This window comes from Oryctolagus cuniculus, chromosome 7, assembly GCF_051225735.1.
Source record: "Oryctolagus cuniculus isolate XC-2025 breed Fujian yellow rabbit chromosome 7, ASM5122573v1, whole genome shotgun sequence".
In the NCBI taxonomy this organism is placed as follows: domain Eukaryota; kingdom Metazoa; phylum Chordata; class Mammalia; order Lagomorpha; family Leporidae; genus Oryctolagus; species Oryctolagus cuniculus.
Genome location: NC_142873.1, coordinates 48,216,305 through 48,236,183, shown reverse-complemented (window position 1 = coordinate 48,236,183; position 19,879 = coordinate 48,216,305). Strand labels below are relative to the sequence as shown.

Below are 19,879 nucleotides of genomic sequence, written 5' to 3'. Positions count from 1 at the left end.
GTAGACACTCAATAAAAGTTCGTTTATAAGCATAATTCTGTCCCAGTCTAGCTTTATTTAGGTTCTTTGGACTTGGTTTACCCTAATGGGGAGAGGAGGCTTTTTGTTTTGGTTAGCATATCCGCCTGCGTGTGTTTGGGATGAGGGAATTATGTTCTCACATAGTCACAATATCTGAACTTGTGAGTAACCATTAAGCGGGTATGTAGAATAGCCTACAAGTAAAAGAAAAGGGAGCTTGTCTCCACAATGAGGAAAAAATAAGAAATATGTTTCTACTGGGTCTCAGCAGGAGGCAACAGCAAAGAAGCTGACGTAAGCATCTCGGAGCCTAAAGCCTGCAGGTGTTCCACATCTTTAGTGATTTTGCTTTATTTGATGAAATGGCTACGGAGATGACGTCACAGAAAACTCACCGCTGGCTTGTCCCTTTTCCTTAGTTTTTAGACAGATTAGGGAAGTGAAGCTATTTTTGAGAGCCGATCTTAAAGTCTGTGTCCCTTTCAGAGAGAAAGCTGAAACGTGCTCAGGAAGCTTTGCTTTTCTCTCATTCTTCCATCCAGAAAAAGAATGGCTTCGCTATCTACTAAGGGTTTCATACGATTAAGCGCTATGGAATCGGGCTGACCTCATGGGTCGAAGAACCTGTTTCGGAGGAATCTGAGGCATTTTGTTTTCTCAGGTACGGCGTCTAGGCCCGGGATAAGCAGGGGCAGTCAGCTGAAGCCGCAGAGACCACCGCCGCGGTCTCCCCGCGCAACTCGTTCCCGGGAGACCCGCGTTGCTCCGCGCCGCGCCGGGGCTTCCGTAGTTTCCGCTTCCGGTCGCGGGCCGGCTGCGGATCGGCGGGGTCCGAGGGCGCTGGGTGAGGAGCTGGGCAGGGGGCGGTGCGGCAGAAGGGCCGGCGTGGCGGAGGGCAAGCCTGCGCGTTGTTGCCCCTTTCCTAAAGAGCCTCTCTCAGCTCCCACGACCCTCCTGGGGCCTTGAGCAGTAGCTGGGGTCTGGGGGCTGCGTCCTGTCCCTGCTGCGCTCGTCCTCCCGTGTGACGCCGTGCAGCCGTCTTTTTTTTTTTTTTTTTTTTTTTTTTTTTTTTTTCCCTGTGCTAGGGCTTGCCTTTGCAGAGCGCAGGAGTTCTTGATCACGATTCGCGTGTGCTTTCCAAGCTCTGAAGACTTCCACGTGCCGGTCTCGTGTGTCTCTGAGCACGTTGCATATTAAGATACTGAAGAAGCCGCACCGAACGTGTATATTTGTTTATTACCTGTCCTTTCCTCGCCCTTTCTTCATCATAATTTAGGTCCAGCAAAGCGAGGAGTTAAATTTAAGGTCATGGCAAAACATCTGAAGTTCATCGCCAGGACTGTGATGGTGCAGGACGGAAATGTGGAAGGTGCATACAGGACCCTAAACAGGTAACTGTTAAGGGGGCAGAATCAGACCTGCATTAGTTCTCTGTAAAGTAAGATATTTATTCTCTCCGTTCCCCGGTCGTAGATTATTCTCGAACCAGTGCCAATCCAGGTGTTCAGTCTCTTGAAACGTCTCAGTTTATTATCTGAAACATGAAGTTCCTCCCCAGACCTAACCTACAGTGTATAAAGCTTGTTCAGCCAGCAGTCGTCACTTTGAAATGACCCTGAATTCTGTCCAAAAGAGCTCAAAGGGAAAAATTGGCTTGCAGAGTTGCTAGGAAGCAGGAACATAGAAAGCTGAGGGCGGGACTGGTGTAGGATGAGGTTAATGCAAAAAGTGAGTTCAGGTTGGAATCTTGAGCGAGAGATGGAAAGGCATTCTAGAGTTCAAGGAGAGTTACAGCATAAGCCAAAACAGGAATGCAAATGAGCTCGTTGGGGTGGAGGAGCTGAACTGAAAGGTTTGGAATGCTTGGCTGAGACTTGGAATAGCCCTGATAATGCTTCACCACTTTCAATTTCTCAAGCAAAAAACTTCTCAGTTTTTTTCTTTCTAGCGTGCCTCATTCATTGTTTTCTGACATCACAGTGAAGAAAGGTTAGGAGAAGTATGCTGTTGGGTTGAATGATCAAAGAATTATAGGAAAGAGATTTTGCAAGATTATACAAGGGGACTTCAAAAGGTTTGTGAAAAGTTTAAATGAAAAGATAATGTAGTCTCATTAAGTTTGTTTTGCTTTGTTTTGAAAAGCAGAGGGGCTGGCGCTGCGGCTCACTAGGCTAATCCTCCCCCTTGCGGCGCCGGCACACCGGGTTCTAGTCCCAGTCGGGGCGCCAGATTCTGTCCCGGTTGCCCCTCTTCCAGGCCAGCTCTCTGCTGTGGCCAGGGAGTGCAGTGGAGGATGGCCCAGGTGCTTGGGCCCTGCACCCCATGGGAGACCAGGATAAGTACCTGGCTCCTGCCATCAGATCAGCGCAGTGCGGCGGCCATTGAAGGGTGAACCAACGGCAAAAAAAGGAAGACCTTTCTCTCTGTCTCTCTCTCTCACTGTCCACTCTGCCTGTCAAAAAAAAAAAAAAAAAAAGAAAAGAAAAGAAAAGAAAAGCAGAGGAACAGAGATCAATTTTTCATCTGCTAGTTCACTTTGTAAATGGCCACAATAGCCAGAGCATGGCTGAATCCATGAGCCAGTAACTTATTTGGGTCTCCCACATGGGTGACAGGGGCCTGAGCACTTGGGCCATCATCCATCGCCTTCCCAGGCACATTAACAGGAAGCTAGAATGGAGGCAGGGCAGGACTGGAACCAGTGTCCATATAATGCTAGTGTTGCAGACAGTGGCTTAATCTGCTGTGCCACAACACTGGCCCCCTTTTCATGAGCTTTTTGAAGGCCCCTGGTACATGTGAACTCTGCCTTAAGGCCTTTAATATTGTAGCTTTGGGGCCTGTGCTGTGGCGTAGAAGGTTAAGCCTCTGCCTGCAGCACCAGCATCCCACATGGGTGCCGGTTTGAGTCCCAACTGCTCCACTTCTGATCCAGCTCCTTGCTAATGCTCCTAGGAAAAATGGCCCAAGTCCTTGGGACCTCTGTACCCATGTGGGAGACCCAGAAGAAGCTCCAGGCTTTGGCTTAGCGCAGCCCTGGCCGTTGCAGCCATTTGGAGAGTGAACCAGCTGCTGAAAGATCTCTCTTTCTCCTTTTCTCTCTCTATCTCTGCCTTTTAAATAGATAAATAAATCTCTTAAAAAATAAGAGGTAAAGAAGGACAAAAAAATATTGTAGCTTTATTTCACAAGTAAGGAAACTTAGAAAGATGAAATTCTATTTCTTGGATCATGCAGTTACTGAAAGGTGGACAGGAGTATAAAGCACATCGTTTTAGTGCAGTATATGTTGCTGTATGTTACTAGATTATCGTGTATTAGTGTTTTGGGAAATGGAAAGGTCTGTGGCAGTTATTTTCCACTTGAGAATCATTATTTGATTGAGTTTAAATATTGGTGGGGCACTTGCGGACTGAGAGGGGCAAGTGACAGGGAACTTAATTCTGACCAAAGCAAAGATAGAAAGCTGAATGGCAGAGGAGAACAGTAAGTTAGGGCAACGATGCTACTAGAAGCTGTGCAACTGAGAAGCCGATGCAGGCTCGGGATACTTTGTGTATTTCTGCAACATTTATATTTGAAAGGCAGAGTGACAGAGATGGAGAGAGAGAGCTTTCCATCTCGTGGTTGACTCCCCAAATGGCTGCAACAGCCAGAGCTGTACCTTTACATACCTGCCTCTTCGAAAATGCTTATTCAGCCATATCTTTTTCATTTAATAAACAATAAATTTTTTCTCTAGTTTTCTTTATTTTCATTGTATTTGAAAGGCAGAGAGAAAAACAGGCAATGAGAGGTCTTTCATCAGCTGGATCCCTTCTCAAATTCCTGCAACAACAGGGCTGGGCCAGGCTGAAGCCAGGAGTCAGGAATTCCATCTGGATCTCCCATGTGGGCAGCAGGGACACAAGTACTTGAGCCATCACCTGCTGCCTCCCAGGTGCACATTAGCAGGGAGCTGGATGGGAAACAGAGGAACTGAGACTTGAACTAAACATTTCTATAAGGGGTGTGGCCATCTGAAGCAACATCTAACTACTGTGCCAAGCTCCTGCCCCTTTATTTTCATGATCCTAAGTTCAAGTGGATGGTGAATGAAGAAAAAATAAATAACAGAGGTAGAGGCATATGTGTATACCTCTGGCTTCTGGCCTGCCTGTTTTTTAAGTTTGTTTGTTTTTTTTTTTTGTTTTGTTTTTAAAGATTATTTATTTGAAAGGTAGAGTTACAGAGAGGCAGAGACAGAGAGAGCTTTTCCGTCCACTGGTTCACTCCCCAAGTGGCCTCAACGGCCAGAGTTGGGCCAATCCGAAGCCAGGAGCTTCTTTCGGGTCTCCCACCCAGGTGCAGGGTTCCAAGGACTTGGGCCATCTTCCACTGGATCCAGCAGAGAGTTGGATCCAAAGTGGAGCAGCCAGGACTTGAACCGGTGCCCATATGGGATACCGGCACTGCAGGAGGTAGCTTTACATGCCAAGCCACAGTACTGGCCCCTGGCCTGCTTTTTCTTAAGAATTTGTTTTCACATCTCTCTAAATTTCTTTCTTCTTGTTTCGTCTATTATTTCTTCTTACTTTTAAATTTTTTTAAAGATATTTATTTGAAAGGCAGAGTTACAGAGACACAGAGACAGAGAGAGGTCTTCTATCCACTGGTTTATTCCTCAGATGGCCACTACGGCTAGAGCTGGGCTGATTCGAAGCCAGGAGCCTGGAGCTTCTTCTGGATCTCCCACATGAGTACAGGGGCTCAAAGACTTGGGCCGTCTTTACTGCTTTCCCAGGCCATAGCAGAGAGCTGGGTCGGAAGTGGAGCAGCCAGGACTCAAACTGGCAGCCATATGGGATGTCGGCACTGCAGGCAGTTGCTTTACCCACTACGCCACAGCACCGGCCCTCTTACTTTTTTTTTTTTTTTTTTTTTTTTTGACAGAGTGGACAGTGAGAGAGAGAGACAGAGAGAAAGGTCTTCCTTTTTTTGCCGTTGGTTCACCCTCCAATGGCCGCCGCGGCCGGCGCGCTGCGGCCGGCACACCGCGCTGATCCGATGGCAGGAGCCAGGAGCCAGGTGCTTTTCCTGGTCTCCCATGGGGTGCAGGGCCCAAGCACCTGGGCCATCCTCCACTGCACTCCCTGGCCACAGCAGAGAGCTGGCCTGGAAGAGGGGCAACCAGGACAGAATCCGGCGCCCCGACCGGGACTAGAACCCGGTGTGCCGGTGCCGCTAGGCGGAGGATTAGCCTAGTGAGCCGCGGCGCCGGCCCGGCCCTCTTACATTTTTTAAAAGCAGCCGCCCCATACTACTTTTGAGATTCTCTTCTTGTTGGTGATAGGTGGGTTACACATACATTTTTCCTGGGTGGAAGTATTAATTTTAGTTAGAAGCAACAGGAGACTCGTCAATATGACACCCTGTGTTTTTCAATCATGGCTGCCTCCTCAAATCACCTAGGTAACCTTTAAACTTGCACAACTTGTGACTCCAGCATCTCATATCACAGTGCTGGGTGGAGTCCTGATCGCTCCTCTTCTGATCCAACTTCTTGCTAATGCACCTGGGAAGGCAGTGGGAGATGGCTCAATTACTGGGACCCTGCCACCTATGTGGGAGATCAGGTTGGAGTTCCTGATCTCTGGGTTCTGCCTGACCCCAACCTGGCTACTATAGCCATTTGGGAGTAAATCAGCCTATGGAAGATCTCTCTCCCTGTCTTTCAAATCAATAAATCTTTAAAAATAAATAAAACTCTTGGCAGAGGGAAGGGAAGGTTGGCATTTAGCCTGTGATTAAAACACCCGTGTCTCACATTAGAGGACCTCTTGGGTTCTAGTCTCTGCTCCATCCTCCTGTCCTCTGCCCCCTTTTTTTTTTAAATGTTTATTTCTATCTTCTTGGAAGGCAGAGTGACAGATGTCTCACATCTGCTGGTTCACCTCCCAAATGCCCACAACAGCCAGGACTGAGCCAGGCTGAAGCCAGGAGCCCAGATGGCATCCAGGTCTGCTAAGTGTGTGACAGGGGACCAAGCTCTTGAGCCGTCATCTGCTGCCTCTCAGGATGCTGTAGCAGGAAGCTAGATCAGAAGCTGAGTGAGGGCCGGTGCTATGGCATAGCAGGTAAAGCTGCCACCTGCGGTGCTGGCATCTCACTTGGGCTCCAGGTTCTAGTCCAGGTTGCTCCTCTTCCAGTCCAGCCCTCTGCTGTGGCCTGGGAAGGCAGTGTAGGATGGCCCAAGTGCTTGGGCCTCTGCACCTGCATGGGAGAACCGGAAGAAGCTCCAGCCTCCTGGCTTCAGATCAGTGCAGCTCCAGCTGTTGGAATACTCTCTTTCTCCCTGTCTTGCTTGCTCGCTCTCCCAACCCTCCATCCCCCCTCCCCCCATAGCTATGCCTTTCAAATAAATATTAAAAAAAAAAAATCAGCAGCTGAGTAGCTGGGTCTTGAGGAACCAACAGTCTGATATGGAATGGGAATTCTCCAAGCAGGGACTGGACTTGCTGTGCCACAAGTCCCATCCCTGGCTCCAGCTGTTAACGCTAGCTCCCAGCTAATGCAGACCAGAGGAAACAGTGGTGATGGCTTAAGAATTGGGTTCCTGGCCGGCGCCGCGGCTCACTAGGCTAATCCTCCGCCTTGCAGCGCCGGCACACCGGGTTCTAGTCCTGGTCGAGGCACCGGATTCTGTCCCAGTTGCCCCTCTTCCAGGCCAGCTCTCTGCTGTGGCCAGGGAGTGCAGTGGAGGATGGCCCAGGTGCTTGGGCCCTGCACCCCATGGGAGACCAGGATAAGTACCTGGCTCCTGCCATCGGATCAGCGCGGTGCACTGGCCGCAGCGCGCCAACCGCGGCAGCCATTGGAGGGTGAACCAATGGCAAAGGAAGACCTTTCTCTCTGTCTCTCTCTCACTGTCCACTCTGCCTGTCAAAAAAAAAAAATAAAAAAAATAAATAAATAAATAAATAAAGAATTGGGTTCCTGCCACCCACATTGGAGACCTGGATTGTATTTCCAGCTCCTGGTTCCAGTCCCAGCCATTGTAGACATTCAGGGAGTGACTCACTGTTAGGAGTTATCTGGGTCTGTCTCTTTGCCTGGCAAATAAATTACTTTAAGAACTCGGGAGAAGAATTTTTGCTTAGTAGTTAAGCTACCCACATCCCACAGCAGAGTGCCTGCGTTCCATTCCTGGCTCCGGCTCCCAGTTCCAGCTGCCAAACAGACCCTGGGAGGCAGCGGTGATGGCTCAAGTAAATGGAATCCTGCCTCCCATGGGGGAGACCTGGATTGAATTCCAGCTCCTGGCACTGGCCCCAGTCCTGCTCAGGCTTTGTGGGCATGTGGGGAGTACACTAGCAGATGGGAGCTCTCTGAAAAATCTTAATGCCAGGACCCAACCTGAGACGAAATCAGTGTCTCTTGGAGGTGGTACCTGACTGGCAGCATTTTCCTAAAGTGCCCCATGAAATATTAATATTGTCAAAATTGAAAAACATTATAATAAACGATGGCCCCTTGAGGGCAGGAACCTATGTCTTTTCATTTGTATATCCCTTGCCTTTACCAAAGTGTGGCACATAGTAAACTGTCAGTAAATTTCTTTCTTTCTTTCTTTCTTTTTTTTTTTTTTCTCTCCCAAAGATTTATTTATTTATTTGAAAGTCAGAATTACAGAGGAGGAGGGAGAGACAGATCTTCCATCTGCTGGTTCACTCTTCTAATGGCTGCAACAGCCAATAGGCCAGGCCAAAGCCAGGAGATAGGAGCCTCCTCCAGGTCACCCACGTGGGTACAGGGGCCCAGGGACTTGGGCTGTCTTCCGCTTCTTTTCCCGGCACACCAACAGGTAGTTGGATTGGAAGTGGAGCAGCTGGGACTCAAACTCAAACCAGCGGTGCCCATATGGACTGCCAGCAGGCAGAGGCTTACCCTGCTACACATGGTGCTGGCACAAGTAAATTTCTGGTCAGTGAATGAAATTTTTTTTTATATTTTGCCAATCCTTTAACATTTGTCTAACTTTTTCCCTTTGGTATCCCTAGCCTTAGAGGAAAGTGAGAGGACTGTAGGAATCCTGCCACTACTTTGAAGTCTCTGTCTTTTAATTAAAAATTTAGGTGAACTTTGTATTCATAGCTGTTACATCTGTTTTAGGATTAGCACCCCACCCTCACTCCATTTAAAATTGGTGCTCCTGGCAGAGGCATCAGATGCGTCTAGAAACGCCTTAGCTCTGTCCACTACCCTAGTTAAGAAGTACAGGACTACTTTTTCTTACTTCAGTGATGAACACACCAAGACAGGAATAGGTTTTGGAGAAGATACAATCTATAGTGCTTCAAAAGCAAAGACTTTGATCAGAAAGAATGGTGGCTGGAAACGTAAATGAAATCAAATCTGAGAGCCATGGAACCTTAGATGTGATGATCCCTCTTAGGTCCCCTTATGAATTTGGAAGACTAGAATTTTGTGGCTGGAATTGTCTGGGAAATCAGTGCAAGATGTGCATTGCTTGGAAGCAACTAGCTTGGGCAAAGTATTGTGGTAGTGGTTTTTACAATCTTCGGGGAGAATGCTTATTTATCAGTTTAATAAACTGCATTTCTGTTCCTTTTTAAATCTTAGAGTGTTAAGTGTATGTTCCATAAATTGTTTTTAGGCTTGGGAAAAAGTAAGCAAATATTTTGCTGTTGGGATACTTTTCTAGGCAAAGACTTTTTTAGCTTGCGTATGTGAGCAGGTGGCTACCCAGCGTCCCTGCCTCCATCTTGCCTGTTGAATGCAGTATCCTCTGGCAGGTGCACCTGACTTCTTTTTCTCTGCTTTTCCCTTATGTCCTCTGTCCAGCCACCTTTTCTGTGAACCTCTCTCATATTCCAGGCTTCTCCTTATATCTCTCAGCTTTCCAATCAATGGTGGTTTAAAAATAAGCTGCTTGTTCTCTGGTCTAATTACAACAATAAGTAGGAGAGCAAATAAGAGGGGAGGGAGGAAAGGAGGGAAGTGGTTAACAGCTTTCCATGTTTGGAGCACAGAGGAAGTCTTACAAAAAGAAAACAGCCAATGTAGCTGCCCAGTGAAACTACCGCAAAATGCCTGTTACATAACTAGGGGCCCTCATTGGTGCCCTGGGATGAAGAGATGGAGGCGGGAGGGTGGGGGTTGTCAGGAAGCCCTGTGTGGCTGGCTGGCCCCCAAACAAGGAAATGCAAGCACACTGGAAGTGTGCCTGGTTGACCCCTTTTGCTCCTGGTGGGTGAGTTTCTGGGCCCATTGAGTCGTGCATACACGTTGGTCCTGACGTAGGCTGGCTACACTGCCATGTGCGTGTGCCACCCCCAGCTCCCTGCTCCAGGCAGCTCGGCTCCTTTTACATAATCATTTGAATTTCACTAAAAGTGGCAGCTGGTTTCTCCTTCGTGTTAGGTTGCCAGGCGTCCACTCCAGGCTGATCTGTTTACTCCAGAGCTCTTGGTCTGCTAGTGCTGAACCACCCTTGCAAGCAGAAACATCATTAGTAACCCCCTCCCTGCTGAGGTATTCCTAGTTCTTCCTGAAGCCGTTTCTGTTAGAGGTGAGGCTGAGCAGATGTCTCCACAGCACAAATGGCACATTTGAAGATAATCTGGCTTTCTTCTTTTTTGGATGACAGAGTGAGGGGAATCCTCACCTGGTGTGTTGGAATTTATTTGGTCTGTGTTTTGGAAATGCTTAGAACCATGAGGGAGTACTGTTTACCAGCCTCATCATTGTATTCTTTCTGTCCTTTTCCCTCCTCCAGCTTTAAGGTTTTTATTTTGATTTTGATTTTATTTTATTTTATTTTTTGACAGGCGGAGTGGACAGTGAGAGAGAGACAGAGAGAAAGGTCTTCCTTTGCCGTTGGTTCACCCTCCAATGGCTGCTGCGGCCGGCGCACTGCGCTGATCCAAAGCCAGGAGCCAGGTGCTTTTCCTGGTCTCCATGGGGGTGCTGGGCCCAAGCACTTGGGCCATCCTCCACTGCCCTCCCAGGCCACAGCAGAGAGCTGGCCTGGAAGAGGGGCAACTGGGACAGAATCCAGCACCCCGGCTGGGACTAGAACCCAGGGTGCTGGCACCACAGGCAGAGGATTAGCCTCTTGAGCCGTGGCGCCGGCCTAATTTTTTTTTTCTTATCTTGCCTTTTTGTATGACAACATAGGCATTTCCTTGGCAAGTTGATCACTTGTTTTTCAAAACCCTTTGGAACCTCCAGTAAGGTACCTGAGTATGTGTCTAAACTCCCACTTCTTGCACTTTACTTTCATCCTACTTTTAAACCGTCTTTCCGTGGTTTGTGCTCTGACATAGCTGATAAAGCCACCGTCTGCGGTGCCAGCATCCCATATGTGTGCTTGTTCAAGTCCCAGCTGTTCCACTTCAGATCCAGCTCTCTGCTATGGCCTGGGAAAGCAGTAGAAGATGGCTCAAATCCCTGGCCCCTGCACTACTTGGGAGACCTGGAAGAAGCTCCTTGCTCCTGGCTTCAGATCAGTGCAACTGGCTATTGCGGCCATCTGGGGAGTGAACCAGTGGATGGAAGACTTTCTCTCTCTCTCTGCCTCTGCCTCTCTCTAACTCTGCCTTTCACATAAATAAATATATATATTTTTTATTTTTTTTTATTTTTTGACAGGCAGAGTGGACAGTAAGAGAGAGAGAGAGACAGAGAGAAAGGTCTTCCTTTGTCATTGGTTCACCCTCCAATGGCTGCTGCGGATCCGCAGCGGATCAGCACCACACTGATCTGAAGGCAGGAGCCAGGTGCTTCTCCTGGTCTCCCATGGGGTTACAGGGCCCATGTACTTGGGCCATCCTCCACTGCCCTCCTGGGCCACAGCAGAGAGCTGGCCTGGAAGAGGGGCAACCGGGACAGAATCCGGCGCCCTGACTGGGACTAGAACCCGGTGTGCCGGCGCTGCAGGCAGATGATTAGCCTATTGAGCCACGGCACCAGCCAAAATAAATATATTTTAAAACATAATAAAAAATAAACTGTCTTTCCAATAGATTCTTCCTAGGTCATGTCATATGCAGTATCTCTGTCCTGTGTTCTATCAAGTCCAGTATCCTTGTCCATTTTGAATTATGTATCAAATTTTTTTCTTTCAGGGACTTTTTTCTGTTTTTGCTCCAGTTTGCTGGTCTCTAGTTCAAAAAGTGTTCTTTATTAAATCGAAATAAGCATACGTGTAGACAAATAAAGGCTTAGATGTCTAAATCAATCCTTTCCCTAGTAAACCCTAGCTTCTTGGCTTCCATGCTGTGTTTCCTCCAACTGAAGAGCCTTCCCTGCCTTGCAGTCCCCTTTCCGGTAATGCCACGATATTTTGCCTTCTGAACATTGATGGGTTTTGTTTGAAAAATCGAATGCTATTGCACAACACTGCACTAAAGACCTGCATTCTATTTCTAGCTCTATTTGTGATCTTGGACAAGTCATCATTACTGAACTTGTTTCCTAATTTGCAAAAAGATGACATTTCCTACCTAAGTAATATCAGAAGATATTAATTAGCTTAATTAATATAATCTCAAACCTTAGAATCTACACAAGCCAGTAAGTTTTTTCTTATAAAGATTTATTTTATTTATTTGAAAGTCAGAGTTACAGAGAGAAATCAACCACTAAAGTTAGGCCAGGCCAAAGCCAGGAAGCTGGAACTCCATCCAGGTCTCCCCTGTGGGTGATAGGGCCCCAAACACTTGGGCCATCTTCTACTGCTTTCCCAGGCTCATTAGCTGGATCCGAAGTGGAATAGCCAGGATTTGAACTGGTGCTCATGGGCTGCTGGCATAGCAAGCAATGGGTTAAATTGCTGCACCACAATGCTGGCCCCCAGAAAGTTTTTTATTTTTTCTTTAAGATTTATTTTATTCATTCTGAAAGAGTTAAGAGAGGCAGAGAGAGTTCTCCCATAGACTGTTTAACTCTCCAGATGGCTGCAATGACTAGGGCTGGGCAAAGCTGAAGCCAGGAGCCAAGAGCTTCATCCCAGTCTCCCATGTAGATGCAGGGGCCCAAGCACTTGGGCCATCTTCCCCTGCTTTTTCCGGGCACATTAGCAGGGAGTTGGATCAGAAGTGGAGCAGCCAGTACTCGAACTAGTGCCCATTTGGGATGTTGGTGTCACGGGCACAGTTTTACCCACTACACCACAACACTGGCCTCAGATTTTTTTTAATGTGGTTAAATAAAATACTGTCTGATTGGTGCTGGGAAAGAGGCATTAATGGTGTGCTGTGGTCTTGGTCCTGGGCCATCAGCAGTAACAGCACCTAGAAGCTTATTAGAAATGAGAAACATTTTTTTCAATATTTATTTATATGGCAGATTTATGTATGTATTATATATTTATATGTATATTATGTGTTTATTTATATATGTATTATTTAGATATAGATACATGGCAGAGAGACAGAGAGGGAGATGTTCCCGTCCATTGGTTTAGTCCCTAAATGGCCACAAGGACTAGGGCTGGGCTAGGCTGAAGCCAGTAGCTAGGAACTCCATTGAGGTCTCCCATTGTGGATGACAGGGACCCAAGTACTTGGGCATCTTCTACTGCTTTTTCAAGTGTGTTAATAGGGAGCTGGATTGAAAGTGGAGCAGCTAGGACTTGAACCAGTGCTTATATGGGATGCCAGCATTGCAGGTGGCAGCTTAACCTGCTGTACTACCAACGTTAGCCCCAGAAATGAAAATTTTTTTTTTTTGAAAGATTTATTTTATTTATTTGAAAGACAGAGTTACAGAGAGAGGTAGAGACAGAGAGAGAGGTCTTTCATGCACTGGTTCACTCCCCAGCTGGTGCTGCACTGATCCGAAGCCAGGAGCCAGGAGCTTCTTCTGGGTCTCCCACACGGGTGAAAGGGCCCAAGGACTTGGGTCATCTTCTACTGCTTTCCCAGGCCATAGCAGAGAACTGGATCGGAAGAAGAGCAGCCAGGACTAGAACCAGTGCCCATATGGGATGCCAGCGCTTCAGGCCAGGGCTTTAACCCGCTGTGCCACAGCGCCAGCCCCTAGAAATGAAAATTCTTGAACCACTACTATAGATCTACAGAATCAGAAACTGGAATTGCAGTGCAGTCTGTGTTTTAACAGACTTTCCTGGGGGCTACTGAGTTTTGAGAATGGAGGGGAGGATAAATTGGTTTCACTTGAAGAGTGACAAGGAATGAGATCTTCCTTATGCTGGATCACACCCCAAATGCCCACAACAGTAGGGGCTAAGTAAGGGCCAAAGCCAGGAGTCTGACTCTCCATCTAGGTCTCCAATGTGGGTGGCAGGGACCTGAGTACTTGAATCATCATCTGCTGCCCTTCCAGACACATTATCAGGAAGCTGGATTGGAAGCAGAGTTAGCTGAAATCGAACTGGCACTCTGACATGGGATATAGGTTTCATAAGCAGCAGTTTAACCTACTGCACCACCAAGCCTACCCCTGGAAAACTCTTCAGACATGCATGAATACTCTCTAGACCAATTAAACCAATCTATGAGGAGTAGGAGCTAGGCATCAGTACCCATTAAAAACTGTCTAGGAGATGATTTCATTGTGCATCAGAGTTGAGACCTACTGATAAAGGTTAAAGGAATCCGGCAGGATTCCAAAATTTAAAGGCAGATTGAGAAGGGGTCGTTATTGTGGCAAGCAGATAAAGCCACCGCCAGTGACACTGGTATCTCATATGGGCACTGGTTCAAGACCAGCTGCTCTACTTCCGATGCAGCTCCCTGCTGATGTGCCTGGGAAAGCAGCAGAGGGTGGCCCAAGTGCTTGAGCCCTTGCACCATGTGGGAGATCCAGATGAAGCTCCTGGCTTTGGACCAGCCCAGCTCCAGCTGTTGTGGCCATTTGGTGAGTGAACCAGCAAATGGAAGATCTGTCTCTCCTTCTCTGTAACACTGCCTTTCAAATAAATAAATAAATAAACTCTAAATAAATTGAAGAAGAAAGCTGATGAAGGACAACCCTTGTGGGCTAGGAGTATGAGTCTTTTTTTTTTTTTTTTAAGATTGATTGATTAATTGATTTGAAAAGCAGAGAGAGATCTTTCATCTGCTGGTCTACTCTCCAAATGGCCACAACAGCCAGGGCTGGGTTAGGCTGAAGCCAGGAGCCAGGACCTTCATCCTTGTCTCCCACAGGAATGGCAGGAGTCTAGGTACTTGGGCCATCACCTCTAGCCTTCCCAGGCGCATTAGCAGAAAGTTGGATCTGAAGCAGAGCAGTTAGGACTCAAACCAGCCCTCTGATACAGAATACTGGCATCACAAACAGCAGTGCCATGATACTGGACCCAGGATAAGGATATTGAGCTTTTTGGTGTTTGGTGCCCTGTTTCTCGTTGTTACACTAATATTGTGCACCCACATGACTTGACTTTTCCAACAGGACTTCCATTCATCTGCTTTTCCTGTTCTGGGAGTTGGCAGTAATCCCCTTGCCTCCTATCTCCCAGCTATTAGAACCTAAACAAACTGACCTCTACAAATATCCTCTAGCAGCTTACACATCATTCTTGTTATTAAATAGAAGGAGCCGAAAGAGGATCCTATAGGTACATTTGTAAATGCCCCTAAGCCCAATTCTTTTCAAGTTCATCTCAGTCTATGTTACCTTGGATTTCATTTATTTATTTATTCATTTATTTATTTATTTATTTTGGTGTAACACAGCAGCAAAAATCCAGACTTCTCACTGTACAGAAGTAGCTGGCAGCTTTTCTTGTTTATTTCTTCCTTTGTCCCCCTTCTTCCAATTGCAGCCATGCCCCAACCTCCTTATCTCCAACTGTGCTTGTGACAGCTTTTTGCATGTAATGGAAGAACAGGGTGAGCAGGAATGAGGCCTTATAAACTATGCCAGGAATGAGCGTGGTAGCAGAAGGTACCTCATGACCAAGTGATGAGAGATTCAGAGTGAAATACAAATTACAAGTTGGCATCAGCACTCTCAGAAACCAAAGAATTGTGCTGGTTATAGAGTAAGGCCCAGTATCTTCTTGGTTCAGTGAGAACAGAGAGGTGAGTTTGAATTAGGGGAGTTACCAACATGGAAAACTGCATTGAAAGGAATTGAGTGGGCAAGTAAGAAATAGACTGGGCTTGGGGCTGGTGTTGAGACCCAGCAGGTTAAGCTTCTGCCTATGAGGCCAGCAACTCTTATGGATGCTGGTTCAAATTCCAGAAACTCTACTTCCAATCCAGCTTCTGAACCTGGGAAAGAAACAGAGGATGGCCCAAGTGTTTGGGCTCCTACTACCCATGTGGGAGACCCAGATATAGTTCCTGACTCTTGGCTTCAGCCTGGCCCAATCAACCCATTGTGATTATTTGGGGAATAAACCAGCAGATGGTCTCCCTTTCTCACTCACTCTGCCTTTCAAATAAATAATTTTTTTTTTACAAAAAGACATTTATTGGGCTCAATTTTATGGGCATTTATAAAATTGATAAAATATTGGGGCTGGCATTGTGACATAGTGTATAAAGCCACTGCCTACAGTGCCAGCATCCCATATGGGTGCTGGTTCGAAACCTGGCTGCTCCACTTCCCATCTGTCGCTCCCCCTCTTCGTGGAGGAACGACACAGGACCCTGCGCTGTTCTTTTGTCTGCTCGGCCCTCCCCGGGTTTGCTGCTGGTTCTTCCCGGGTTAGCTACCGTCCTTCCACCTCCGTGGAAGGGCGGTTCCCCCTGCCACTTTCCCCACTTCCGCGGGGGAGCAGCACACCGCTGGCCAGCTCTCTCGGGGGCTGCACAGGTGTTCCTTCAGATAGATGTTCCTGGTGCATGTTGTCTCTCTCCTCCTTTATAGTCCTCTTCCACCAATCCCAACTCTGCTACCCACATGCCGAGTACGCTGCTCTCCTCCAATCAGGAGCAGCTCCTGCTGTTTATTGGTTCAACTAGAGGCAGCTGTGTAGAAGCTGTTTCCTCCTCTCCCAGCGCCATATTGTGGGAGAGCAGATGCATAAAATAAGTCTTAATTCGAGTAACAGTCTAGTCCCAGTTGCTCCCCACACCCATCCAGCTCTCTGCTATGGCCTGGGGAAGCAGTGGAAGATGGCCCAAGTCCTTGGGCCCCTGCACCTGTGTGGGAGACCCAGAAGAAGCTCCTGGCTCCTGACTTCAGATTGGTGCAGCTCCAGCTGTTGCGGCCAATTGAGGAGTGAACCATTGGATGGAGGACTTCTCTCTCTTTCTCTCTGCTTCTCCTCTCTGTGTGTAACTCTTTAAATAAATAAATCTTTACAAAAATTTAACAAAATATGGCTCCTGCTGTCAGATTTAGTCCAGTGAGGGAGGCACTTGTATAAATAACTCATGGGAGGGGGCAGGCATTTAGCCTAGCAGTTAGGATATCTGCATCCCAGATTGGAGTGCCTGGGTTCAATTCCTGACTCTGGCTTCTGACTAGCTTCCTGCCGTTACAGACCCTGGAAGGCAGCCATGTTGGTTCAAGTAACTGGCTTCTTGCCACCCACATGGGAGACCTGAGCTGCGATCCACAGCCCAGCCCTAGCAGTGGGGGGCATCTGAGGAGTGGAACAGGGGAGTCAACTCAGTGTATGTGTGTGTGTCTCTGTCTCTCAGTCTTTCTGCCTTTTAATAAATAAATAACTAATGGAATGGCAAGATGAAGTAATTAAATCATTTCTCTAAGAACATGGAAAACCATAGCCAAGAGGTGGCATCTGGGCTTCAAAATCCAGAAAAATGTCAGTCAAAATGTTGACTGCTACAGGGCTCAATGGTAATCTAGTCTGAGGAAGCAACACGAGTCTAGAAGTGTGTTCAGGGAATCGTCAGCAAAGTCGTGGGCTTGGAGCATCTGTTACGCGGGGAAGTGCTGGTTGAGGCTGTGAATGCTGTCATTTCTATCACTGGTGCAACGAGGACCACTTCTTCCCTGTACATAGGAAGGCCCAGGGATTGTTCTCAGACCCAGACTTCAACTGTGTCAGTTCTTACATACAATAGGACTCACCCCTGATGGTTCTTTCCCTCCTACCAATTGCTCCCCTGGTTTGAAATGCCCCCTTGGGTGAGCTTTACTGTTGTAGGTAGCTAGTCTCCTTATGGGGCTTTGTCATATCCTTGAGGTGTGTTGTGAAAGATAAAAGTTGGAGAACCTGACCTTGACTATAAACTCTCCAAAGACTAGGACATGTAGTTGCTTTTTAATTTCCCCACAAATTATTGTTGGGACCACTCTAAGTAGGCAGTTAATGCTATATTGCCATCATTTCCCACTAATTATAAGCAGTTGTTTGGTCCATTGGCTTCTGACCATCTGTGAAACTGAGAACCCAAGCTTCTAACTTCGTTGCCTCCCTTTATACAGGATCCTCACTATGGACGGGCTCATTGAGGACATTAAGCGACGGCGATACTATGAGAAGCCTTGCCGCCGGCGACAGCGGGAAAGTTATGAAACCTGCAGGCGCATCTATAACATGGAAATGACTCGAAAGATCAACTTCTTGATGCGAAAGAATCGAGCGGATCCATGGCAGGGCTGCTGAGGCTTGTGGCCAGAAGGCCCAGGATGAACCCTTCATGCAATTTGTGCCTCCATGTCTCACCTTTCTCAAACCCCATTTTCTCTTACCTTTATCTACAATAAACTCAATCACCCCCACACAAGAAGGCTTGCCTATGTAGCAGCAATCCCTCCATCTGCAGTGGACCCTGTTTTTTATCAAGTGAAAGTGGAACGAGTGCAAGCAGCTTGGGAACAGACTGGTGGTGGCCAGGCTAGTGGAGGGGCAATGAGGACTTGCTGTTTAGTAGGCATAAAAGCTGCAGTTTGCAAAGATGAAAAAGTTCTGAAGATAGATGGTGTGGGTAATCGTACAAAAATGTGAATTTAATGCCAGTGACCTCTACACATAAATGGTTAAAGTGGTAAATTTTGTTATGAATATTTTACTACAATAAAAACTTTTTGGGGGGTCTAGGAGGGGCGGGGAAGGTATTTAGTGCAACAGTGAAGTTGCTGCCCAGGATATTCACATCCCATTCCCAACTGCCTGGTTCAAGTCCCAGCTTCATTTTCAGTCCAGCTTCTTGTTAGTGCACACCCTGGAAAGGCAGCAGATGATGGCTCAAGTATTTGGGTACCTGCCATCCACGTGGGAGACTCAGATGGAGTTCCAGGCTCCTGGGTTTGGCCTCATCCAGCCCTGGCTGTTAGGGTCATCTGGGGAGTGAATCGGTGATAATCGAAGATTTCTCTGTCTCTGTTTCATTTTTATTTGAAAAGAAGAATTACAGAGAGGGAGAGACAGAGATGTTCCATTTGCTGGTTCACTTCCCAAAAGGCCACAACAGTCAAGGTTGGGCCAGTCCAAATCCAGGAGCTTCTGGGTCTCCCACATGGGTGCAGGGGCCTAAGCAATTAGGCAATCTGTTAATAAACAGAAGGAGCCTAAAGACGCTGGTTTGAGCCCTGGGCTGCTCTACTTCTGTCTGACCCAGCTCCCCTGCTAATGCACCTGGGAAAGCAGCAGAAGATGGCCCAAGTGCTTGGGCCCCTGCACCCACTTGTGAGACCCAGATGAAGCTCCTGGCTTCCACCTGGCCCAGCCCGGCTGTTACAGCCATTTGGGGAGTGTACCAGTAGATGGAAAATCTCTCCCTCTCCATCTCTAACTCTGCCTTTCAAGTAAAGAAAATCTAAAAAGTAAAAAATCTTAAAAAGAGGGGAAGCCTGTATTTGGAATAAACTCTGCTTCTGAAACATTTGTCAACACAACTAGAGTTTTGGAATCCTTGCCCAAAAGAATTCTTAAGATCAGTGTAACCCAGTGTGCATTCCTGCTTTCTGACTTAGTTTTCTTTTCTTTTTATTTTATCTTTTTTTTTTTTTTTTTTTTTTTTTTTTTTGACAGGCAGAGTTAGAGACAGAGAGAAAGGTCTTCCTTCTGTTGGTTCACCCTCCAAATGGCTGCTATGGCCGGCGCGCTGCGCCCATCCGAAGCCAGGAGCCAGGTGCTTCCTCCTGGTCTCCCATGCGGGTGCAGGGCCCAAGCACTTGGGCCATCCTCCACTGCACTCCCGGGCCACAGCAGAGAGCTGGACTGGAAGAGAAGCAACTGGGACTAGAACCTGGGGTGCCGGTGCCGCAGGCAGAGGATTAGCCTAGTGAGCCGTGGTGCCAGCCTTTTTTTTTTTTTTTCTTTTTTTTTTTTTTTTTTTTTCTTTTTTTTTTTTAGATTTATTTATTTGAAAGTAGGGTTATACAGAGGAGAGGCAGAGAAGTCTTCCATCTGCTGGCTCACTCCCCAATTGGCCACAACGGCCAGAGCTGCACCTATCCAAAGGCAGGAGCTTCTGGGTCTTCCATGCAGGTGCAGGAGCCCAAGGACCTGGGCCATCTTCCACTGCTTTCCCAGGCCATAGCAGAGAGCTGGATCAGAAGTGGAGCAGCTGGGATGCCAGCACTGCAGGCAGTGGCTTTTACCTGCTATGCCACTGCACCAGCCCCTCTTAGTGTTCTTAAAGGAGGGTTGGTGGAGAGGAAATAAAGCAGTAGATGAATGGCAGGAAATAAAAAATGGAGTGGTAAGAGAGAAGGGCACAGAGCCAGAATACCCTGCAGCAGTGGTCCTCAAAGCCAGCTTCAAGTCTGCAGCAACAGCATCACCTGAGAACTTGTTTGAAATGCAAATTATGGGACCCTACTTTAGGTTTTCTGAGTTGGAAATTGTAGTGAGAGTCTCGCAATTTACTTCAGCATGCTCTGACATGATTCTGATGCCCACTAAAGTTTGAGGACTACTGCCCTATATGTGCACAGATAAATTCCAGGTGAAGATTCCCAC

The 19,879-nt window shown here is 47.3% G+C and overlaps 1 protein-coding gene across 2 annotated transcripts; it reads left to right on the top strand.

The window, feature by feature from the left end:
- Positions 1–400: 400 nt before the first annotated feature.
- On the top strand, positions 401–17,965 carry MRPS21 (mitochondrial ribosomal protein S21). Of its 2 annotated transcripts, none has more exons than XM_008264490.4 (3): positions 401–682; positions 1,298–1,412; positions 17,398–17,965. In XM_008264490.4, the coding sequence occupies exons 2-3, from the start codon at positions 1,330–1,332 to the stop codon at positions 17,576–17,578; spliced, it is 264 nt and encodes an 87-aa protein (XP_008262712.1). In that variant the 5' UTR covers positions 401–682; positions 1,298–1,329; the 3' UTR covers positions 17,579–17,965. The 2 variants fall into 2 exon arrangements, with proteins under 2 accessions (XP_008262712.1, XP_002715645.1); XM_002715599.6 differs by lacking the exon at positions 401–682 and adding an exon at positions 829–865.
- Positions 17,966–19,879: the final 1,914 nt, after the last annotated feature.

Coding starts and splice junctions, on each gene's coding strand:
- MRPS21 (XM_008264490.4), top strand. CDS start 1,330: ATGGCAAAACATCTGAAGTTCATCGCCAGGACTGTGATGGTGCAGGAC. Junction 1,413..17,397: donor GCATACAGGACCCTAAACAG/GTAACTGTTAAG, acceptor CCCTTTATACAG/GATCCTCACTATGGACGGGC.